The 10,349-nt window shown below is 34.5% G+C and overlaps 1 protein-coding gene across 1 annotated transcript; it reads left to right on the top strand.

The window, feature by feature from the left end:
- LOC134276708 (uncharacterized) lies at positions 1-2,870 on the top strand. Its single transcript, XM_062758969.1, has 5 exons — positions 1-182; positions 767-1,007; positions 1,213-1,345; positions 1,505-1,741; positions 1,899-2,870. Exons 1-5 carry the CDS (start codon positions 1-3, stop codon positions 2,765-2,767), a joined length of 1,662 nt encoding a protein of 553 aa, XP_062614953.1. The 3' UTR covers positions 2,768-2,870.
- The last annotated feature ends 7,479 nt before the right edge of the window (positions 2,871-10,349 follow it).

Raw genomic sequence — 10,349 nt, 5'->3', positions numbered from 1 at the left:
ATGGGAAAAGAAAGGACGCAGACAAAGAAATCAGCGGATGAACCCAGTTCATATTGGTGCTCTGTACCTGGCTGTACTGCCGATGGTCGGAAGAAAGCCATTTTAGCTGCCTATCCATGGATGAAAGGTGTGACATTTCATGCCTACCCAGGACCGCATCGCAATCCTTCGCTGCGACGCAGGTAGGTTGATTATGTAGTTAAATATTGTTTGACTTTGTGTTTTTTTAATCAGTACACGTTTTAATTCACTGTTGACGACCAAAAAATGCACCACAGGCACCTGATTTTTTGACAGTAAATTGAAATAAAAGCCCTGCATGAACTATTAACAAAAAAAAAAACACACACGCAAAACTTCCCTATATTGGTTATAATATGTACATACATGAATATGTGTTTTTATATATTGAGGAGTAGATTTTTTATTGAGGGCAGCACTTAATGCAATTTATTGTTGAAAATTCATGTGTCTGTACACATAGAGACCCTTGAAGTTGATAGAATTTCTATAAATATACATGCACTCTAATATTTTTAAAAGAACTTCCACACTGACATGGTACTTGTACATGTATTTACCTGGTGTATAAATCTTGTGACTCATATCAAACAGAATAAGAATCTGAATGTAGTATTTAATAGTTGTTTAGAAAGTCATTGTTTACAGTGCATGTTCAAAACAAAAGTGACGTAATTAATTGAATTGGTTTTTTGATGTAGTAAACATTAAATTGAATACATGTAGTTTTTTTCCTTTTCGGCAGGTGGCTCAATCAGATTTTTCGCGAAGAAAAATATGATCCTGGAAGGCATCACAGAGTGTGTTCCTTACATTTCGTTGATGGCTGTCCATTGGAACAGCATCCAGTACCTACCTTGTTTCCTCGAAATAACTTTGGAGAAGGCCCACCTTTGAATAGAAGCAGGAAATCCATTGACAAAAGGGAGATTTTAAAGGATCTCAACAATAATACTGCAGATTGGCAACCTCAGGTTTCAACAATGGTGTGTAATAATCTACTCTATGTACATAGTAAAAACTGCCTAGATTTATTTAGAAAGTACATGTACATAATTCACATTTTCAACCTACATGTATACAGACCATGAAATTTGCAGATTAGATTTTTATTTGATAAAGAGTATTCGTGTCATCTTTTAACATATATATATTTTTCTATGAGTATGTTTCTATGTTGATTTTTTTTAGGGTGTCACTGTACTTCATGATGGAAGTGTAATCCCTTTGCCCGTACATAGTGAGTGCATAGTCAGTACCACCATAGTGAATGAGGAGAATGCAGAAGTGAAGCATGGGAAAATAGCAACTAAAATCAAACAAAGTATGGGCACTAATTTTGATGTCCTTTATGAATTTCCAAAATTTAGCTTAACATATTATGGTAATACATGTAATGCATGCAAGTTAACTTTGAGATTCTTGTTTTTATTGGTATAATGGTATTCTACATAAATAGTTTATGTACTTTTACAAATTTTAGAACTGCACACAGATCATGAATACAGTACTGCACACAGAAAGTACCCAGAGTACAGTAATGCAGAAGTCCAAACAGATCTTTCCGTACATGATATAAACATCATGGAGACAGAGAGTGCCAGTTATTCCAAAGGGAATGTTTTGCGTGAAATGTTTGTTCATAAAGCCACAAGCTCTGATGCATCAGTCAGAAGATATTTTGGGTTACCCAGTATTTCTATACTTTTTGGTCTATTCAGTAAGTATTTATTGCAATAAAATTCATTTAACATTCGCGTGTAAATACAATAAATTTTCAAGTGTTGATGAAAGTAATAACAAAACTTTCTTCCAGGATGTGATAATTTACATTATGAACAGTAACCATAATGAAAGGCTGCATTGTTTTTTTATAGGCATACTTGAAAATGCATGCAAGAAACTCAAATATTGGTCTGGCAAAGATAGCATAGATGAAAAGCGCTATGAAGAGGGCAATGCTAGAAAACCTGGTCCTGAGAGAAAGCTCACAATGTTCCACGAGTACCTTCTTACGCTACTTAGAATTCGTCAGGATTTAAACATAGGTATTCTTAAGGATATTTTTGGAATATCGGAGAGTCGTGTGTCCCAAATCTTCAATACTTGGATAAACTACATGTATCGAGTGTTTGCTCCTCAGATTAAATGGCCATCCATGCAGAAAATACGGAAATTTATGCCCAGATCATTTAAGGCATCATTTCCTAATACTCGTGTAATTATCGACTGTACTGAGGTATTCATCCAGAAACCTAGAAGTCCAACAGCTCAAAGCCAGACATACAGTAACTATAAGAATCATAATACTTTTAAAGCACTAGTGGGCATAACTCCGTCTGGAGCATTTTCCTTTATATCCGAATTTTGGGGAGGAAATGTATCCGATAGATTTATAACAGCAAACAGTGGTTTTCTTGATAAAATTTCACCAGGTGACGAGGTGATGGCAGATCGTGGTTTTGTTATAAGAGATTACTTGCTGGAACGGAGAGCAAAATTAGTGATTCCACCATTCACTCAGAAATGTGCTTGGGGCAAGGGCAAGACACTATCACCTACACAAATCAGACAAACAAGACAAATTGCAAGACTTCGCATTCACGTTGAAAGAGCCATTCAACGACTTAAGACCTATCGAATTTTATCGGGTATAATGCCTTTAACCTTGAAACCAATTGCAGATCAAATTTTGGTTGTAGCTGCTTTTCTGTGCAACATTGATTCTCCACTTGTTAAAAAGTAAAAAAAAAATGTGCATTTTCCATTCATAATTTTACAAGAGAACCAACTTTTTTTCCTTGCATTTACCTTGTTAACTTTGATAATAGCTATTGATTTAAAATACATTCTTTGACTGCTGATAATTTCTTCAATACATATTCTAATGTAGTGTACAATGTTTTGATTCTACATTCCTTTACAAAGATGTTGATGCAAATTTACATGTACATGACATAAAACTAATTTATATTAACAATTTTTCTTACATCTGATATTTTTAAAGATGGAAAAGAAAGCCAATCAAAATACAAAAAGCTATAGTAACATATTTACATTCATTTCTGTTCAAGCAAGTTATTTTTGATGTGGAGATGTAATAAAACCATCAGAATGTGGAGTTGTAAAAGGCATCAGAGTGAAAAAATATCAATCATGTTATGTATGCATTCTCACTTCAAATCATGTTATGCTGTCTTGCTATATCTGAAAATATGGTGAACAATAAATATGAATAATAACAAGCTATTAATTTTTTTTCTAAATTTATAGATTATCAGAATGTGTACAGGATTCTTGTTAAAACACAAGATGAAAATTCAATGTTTTGATGCTGTAAAACTCAATTATAATGAACTTTCTCGTTATAAATATCAAAGAATCCTGAAAAAAATTGGCATCTGCACTATGAACACTTGATGAAGGGAGTAAAAATTGAAGTCTCTATGACCTAGTACATTTAACCTCATTTTACTGAATTTGATTCATAAACTTTAGGTTTTTATTTTCCTCACAAGTATCGGAGAAAATGTAAATGTGAAAAATATTAAATGCAAACCGTACAGAATAAACCTGTCTTGTGTATTTGAATACAGTGAAAAAAATACTGAATTATCATGTCAATGATGCACAGATTTGTTTGTCCTGTATGCGTTTCTATTTCACTGTGATAGCAAAGCATTATGAAGGTACTTTTCAAAGAAAAGTGTACACTTTTGTACAATAGAATTAAAAATGTCACAATCAAAATAAATCCTGTCAGTAAGTAATCCTCGTTTGGTATAAAAAACAAAATCGCACCATGGAAGGGAAAGAATACCTAATTGTCCCTGAATCTGGATATACCATGGTGAGTCATGGCGAAGATGTACACTACCATTGCTTTCATCTCTGTATAAATGGTATGAAGAGTCACCTGCAATATCATATGGCGTTTCATTTTGATGAGAATAAGAACATTTTATTTCTATAAGTCCTTTACCACAACATTTACACATTATTAAACCATCTGGAGTTGCTCCCATGTACGGTTTTTCGGTGAAAATGTGAAATCCAATGTTATTCAATTTTGCACACTTATGTCCTTTCTTGTATTCATCAAAGTACAACTGTCTAGCCACAGCTTCATTCTCTCTTCCATATGCAATTGCTGGAACATTTGATATGTCACTCCGCAGTTGCATTATTTCTCGTACAATGTAATTTTCATAAGATTTTGATCCTCGAAAATGCAACACTTTTGAGAAAACAGATGCAGTTATACGTCCATGTCTGTGTCTTTTCCATTCATCACATGTACCTGTACTCTGATCCTTGGTTATATCTGCTATTCTCAAGATGGTTTCTGGATTAAATACAGCTTGTAAATGTGAAGTTACAGAAATATTCTTTAGACTTGCCTCTTTGATTACTTCATGTAATCCTGGAATATCCTCACTAGTATCTTCATAATCAGATGGTGGGTCAAGTGTTTCTAGTAAAAGTGAATTAGAGTCCTTGCACATATCAAATAATTTTTTTTCAATCTCACGTTCATTCTGAAGACCTTTACAAGGGTTGTATACAGTATGACAAGGGCCGTGTTGATCATTTTCAGCTGTCGAATTGGAGTTGTGAACCTGTACATTCTGAATTTTTTCAGGTCGTGATGCAGAGCGTGGTTTATCCCATGAGCATAAGACATCAGTTCCAACTAGTGTGTGTCTGTCTTTGTGTCTTTCATTGAATGAACAAAGGGAAAAAAGAAGTGCTGTACAGTGTTTGCACGAACCATCATTTCTGTAATTAATAAAAAAAGAATATAATTTTTAAATTTATTAATATCAAAGAAATAAATGAATATATTTCAAGAATTCATATAATCTTCTACAGTTTAGTATTCAAGTAACCATTTCTTTAAAGTATAAATGATTCTTACGCAACACACGAGCATCCACCTGACTGTACTTGTCCACCCTCATTGACGAGAATCCATGTCTGGTAGGGTGCTGCCTGTTGCCTGGTTTCTGGGACTGTCTGACACTTAATATAGAAGCATGCTACATTTTCAAAATAATGAAGTTTGACATTGTCAACATGTGAACTGGTATACAGTTTGTAGCCATTGTCCTGTTTATACATTTTCAAACGTGGGGGGTCCCATCCTACACGGAGAAGCCACACCATAACATCTCCTATCTCTATGTCAGGTAATGTTTTCAAATCTGATGACCATTTATCGACAGAAATATCCTTAATGTGTGGTAACACAACTTTATTTACTGTTCGGCGTTGCACGTCGAAAGCACCAAAGTCATTATTGTTTACGTCTAGATCTTCTAAATTGATTTCTACCGCCAATTTACATAATTTAATAAGATGTCTCTTCAGATAGATGGAACATGTAATTCCCTTGGTTGATAGAAAATGCTTTAGATCAGGTACTTGCCAGGAATCGAAATCGTTCAGCGGAGTTGATGCCATTTTTCTGTAAACCGGAAGTGAGTATGCCTAACAATTGACACAAACAAAGCATACAACCCGGATCGGACACGTATCTCGGAAGTTCCGTATTCTGGTGGTAAATCTGTTTATTTCACCACAGCAGAAGTCACAACCTTCCTTCATTGTATCAGGAGCTAGTTTCTTCCAAAAAGTAGTAAAGGCTCCAGGACAGAATATCCGAAGTGAAATTCTCAGGAATATGAGAAATGACACCACCCCACAAGCTATCCAGAACACCACAGTGAGATTTGATGACCTCCCTTCTGCCTCGGCTCGGACCCTCCGCTTCACTTTGTCGTTGTCCAGCATGAACGAGTCTTGAGGAATCATCTGCTTGTAAGGATCGTCCATAAAAGTCCTCTTCAGATTAAGAGCTTTCTCGTGGTAGACTATCTTGGACAGTTTTCCGGCGAGAGAAGCATGTCCCAACTGTCTGAGACGCAATGGAAGATCATAGAAGGTTTTACCGCGACCCTCCGTTCTGTCCCATTTCAACAGCAGATATAAGCACGATTTGTTCGAGTTTTCTGGTTCGATTTTATCCTTGTCCACAAAAAATTCTGTGTGGTGGAGCGCAGTAATTAGTTTCAAACAGTCTTCATATCTCAGATGATCAGCAACAAGTCGAAGTTCATGTATATTTAAGTCCGATGTACTCTCCAAACATCCCAGAATGACAAAAATAAATGCAAGTCTAAGCATTTTGTAAGCACTTGATTTCGAGATTCAATGACGTCAGTTTCTAAATACTTTGTCAATTTATGACGTCAAATTCATTGTCAATTTATGACGTCAGAAGAATCAGAAAACTCACAAGTCTTTTGTGATCCACAGATAAGGGTAGGGGGGGGAGAGGGCTAAAGTTTGTTAAAATCTTGGCCTCAAGGAGATTGATTAGCTGAAGCATTATAGAAAAAAAATCTTGCTACAAACCCAATCAAGCACATCAAGGTAACAGTATATAATAATCATATTTATAGTAGTAGGACGGCCATAAGTGTACTCTTAGGCTTATAGCCGCGTTAATTGGCCCGCCTTAGGTAACAATTTCAATTTGGGGGGACATAATAAAACAAATTTGTTGACGATCGAAAAAAAGTCATCGGCCGTAACTCTTTAGGGCATATTCATAAAGTACCTTTGTTTTCTATTGTCAAAACGCGAACTTCTACAAGAACAAAAGAACAAGACTATGGGCGGTGGAAAGGATATAAAAAAAGGACGTCAATGCAAAACGAACAATTAATTTGACAAAAATAAATATATTGAAATACAAAACAAACACCTTCCAACAAAATCAACAAACTGAGTTGCAAAAACAACACAATTAGTTCAAAAATAAACGAACCCAACAGTCAAACAACTGGATCTAAATCACTAGGCCCTAGTTGACGTTTAAAAAATTAATGGTGCGAGAGGGGCGTAGCTTGACCTAAAGTTAGAGTTATATAGGACTATAATTTGTCTTTTAGTAACGTTACAGTATATTTATGCACAGCTTCTTAAATTATGCTCAAATTGTTGATGACATTCATTATCCTAGAACTGAAATATGGAGATAACGAACAGAATTCAACCTCCACGTCACTGCATGAAAAGTCGGGTTTAATTTTACCTTAAATGCGATTTAAATGCTGCGATTATTTAATGTTTAAATGCATAATATAACATATTGTGGGATCGTAAATGTTAGAAAATAATTAGCATTTAATACGAGTTTAATGAAAAATTAAAAGAACAAATTTAATAAAGTTTGGAAAATTGTAAACTTACTTATACGTTCGGATTTAAGTCTGCCGTAAACAAATATTATACCTCTAATATACAAAACGTATAATTATTATTAAACATGCCAATAAAATAAAGTTTTGTGGTCATATTAAATTTGTTCGTTTAATGAAATTTAACGTAGATCTTTACTAGGGCTGGGCAATAATATCGATATTTCAATATATTGCAATACAATGACAAAAAATATCGTATCGCAATACGATTTTGTAATATCGATATATTGGCAATATGCTAAAATTAAGGAATTTTGTCATTAAATATAAAAACGGACTTATGAAAGTTTGTTATTCATTCAAACAGTAAGACAGAAGTTGTTTTGTGGGAACATTTTAAGAGCATATCTCAAATGAAATCAACAAGATTTTTTTTTACGTGTTGGTTACTTATCATTGTTATGTACATTCTGCATGTATATTAAAGTAAATATAGTAAGAAAATGCCATTTTTATTACATTGAAAATATTGCAATACATATCGCAATACGATTAAAAATATCGCAATATATCGCAATACGAAATCTCTGGCCAATACCCAGCCCTAATCTTTACCTCATTATTTTTTGTTAAATTTACACTTTACTTCATAATACTTCCAAAAACAAGAGGCCCATGGGCCTTATAGGTCACCTGAGCATTATGCAACAACTTTCCAGTGATTTAATTTGATTCATGTTTTAAGCCAGATGCTATGGCGTTCACAATTTTGAAAGAGGCACCATTGATCATCATAACAATACACTTACCAGTCGCTTAGTTTGTTTACTTAATACCCATAAGCTGGGTTGGGGAACAAAAAATGCATTTCAAGTAATCAGTAATATTCAGCAATAATCAGTAATGCCCCTATCACACATGAACCCCTGACCCTTAGGCCTAGATCCACACATTGCACAATTTTTGAAAAGGCACCCTTGCTTTTCAAAAATATTTGATTAATACCAAGGAGCAGATCTCAAACAATTCATCCAGTTTCAGTATATAAGAACACCCCCCCCCCCCATGGTACCCCTGACCCTGGGGCCTTGAAATTCACAATTCTGGAAGATTAGGGTCCCTGCTCATTATAACTACATAGGTAGTTCATCTGCTTAATACCCAGGAGCAGAGAAGAAAATTTTCAAAGTTTTAATGTATTTTCAATATATAATCATAAGAGCCCCACCCTATCAATAGAACCCCTGACCCTAGGGCCATAAAATCAAAATTTTGGAAGAGGTATTCTTGCTCATCATAACTATGCACTTAGTTAGTTTATTTAATTCCTAGGAGCAGAAAAGAAATTTTTTCAAAGAATTCATGTATTTTCATTATATAATCTATAGAGCCCAGCCCTAACACCCCAACCCTGACGCTGAGGCCACAAAATTCACAATTTTGGTAGAGGTACTCTTGCTCATCATAACTATGCACTTAGTTAGTTTATTTAATACCCAGGCGCAGAGAAGAAATTTTCAAAGAATTCATGAATTTCCGCTATATAATCAACAGAGTCCCGCCCTTACACCAGAACCCCTGACCCTAGAGCCACAAAATTCACAATTTTGGTAGAGGCACTCTTGTTCATCATAACTATGCACTTAGTTAGTTTATTTAATACCCAGGAGCAAAGAAGAAGATTTTCATAAAATTCATGTATTTTCACTATATAATCAATAGAGCCCCACCCTAACACCAGAACCCCTGGCCCTAGGGCCATAAAATTCACAATTTTGGTAGAGGCACTCTTGCTCATCATAACTATGCACTTAGTTAGTTTATTTAATACCCAGGAGCAGAGAAGAAGATTTTCAAAGAATTCATGAATTTTCACTATATAATCTATAGAGCCCCGCCCTAAAACCAAAACCCCTGACCCTGGGGCCATAAAATTCACAATTTTGGTAGAGGCACTCTTGCTCATCATAACTATGCACTTAGTTAGTTTATTTAATACCCAGGAGCAGAGAAGAAGATTTTCAAAGAAATAATGCATTTTCACTATATACTTATTTAGCCCCGCCCTAGCACTAGAACCCCTGACCCCGGGGCCATGAATTTCACAATTTTGGTAGAGGACTCAATGCTGATTACAATCATGCAAACAGTTTGACTGCTTGATGTCCAGGAGTAAAGAAGAAGATTTTTAAAGATTGCAATAATTTTAGTGGTTTTTGCCCCACCCCTCAGGCCCCAGGGGGGCAGGGACCCTGAAATTCACAATTTTTGTTTCCCTTTACCCATAGATGCTTTGTGCCAAATTTGGTTGAAATTGGTTCAGTGGTTGCAGAGAAGAAGCTGAAAATGTTCAAAAGTTAACGGACGACGCACGACGACGGACGAAAACAGATAGCAATAGGTCACCTGAGTTTACTCAGGTGACCTAATTAAGTTATATACGGAAAATTGTAAACTTACTAATACGTTCAAATATTATTCTTTCATAAACTAATATTAAATCTCTTGTATATGTGATGAAAATGTACGGATTAAACCTTCCCATATCATTAAGATTTAAGGTTGTATTTGATGAAATTTAATATCATTATATTATTGCATATTATTTATATTTATTCCATCAATTATTTGTATGGTTTACAGTTGTTGGTTTTTGGCAAGTATTTTACAATCATACACAAATTCATTTCTCATTCAATTTTATTAGATGTTATCTCAATGGTGTACAAATAATGAGTTCTAAAAAGTACAAGATATTTCAAATTTATGCCTAAATGTCAAAATTTAAAAAATATACAATCATGATTGTAGCTCAATTATAATGGAGTAAATTTTTACATACTAGTAGTAAGTAATAAACTGAAGTAATTATAAATAAATTAATATAAGAATAGAATTGTGTGTAAAATTCAAATCTGCATTAAATCAGAACACAACAGGTCAAAAATGAAGTCATTCTGGACTCCAAAAGACTGCAAAATCTGTGACTGAAACTGACCCTATTAAAACTGCTCCATGGGTTGCAAATGGCTTTTCAATTTCCCACAAAAAATTAAATCATACTTTGCATAAAAAGAATAAAAGTTGCCAATAAAAGTTGTCCATTCTTTTTACATGTAC

Source organism: Saccostrea cucullata, unplaced genomic scaffold, assembly GCF_032062105.1.
Source record: "Saccostrea cucullata isolate Sc308-1 unplaced genomic scaffold, CSIRO_AGI_Scuc_v1 ctg869, whole genome shotgun sequence".
Classification (NCBI taxonomy): Eukaryota; Metazoa; Mollusca; class Bivalvia; order Ostreida; family Ostreidae; genus Saccostrea; species Saccostrea cuccullata.
The sequence above is the reverse complement of the archived record's forward strand: the minus strand, read 5'-3'. Positions and strand labels throughout refer to the sequence as shown.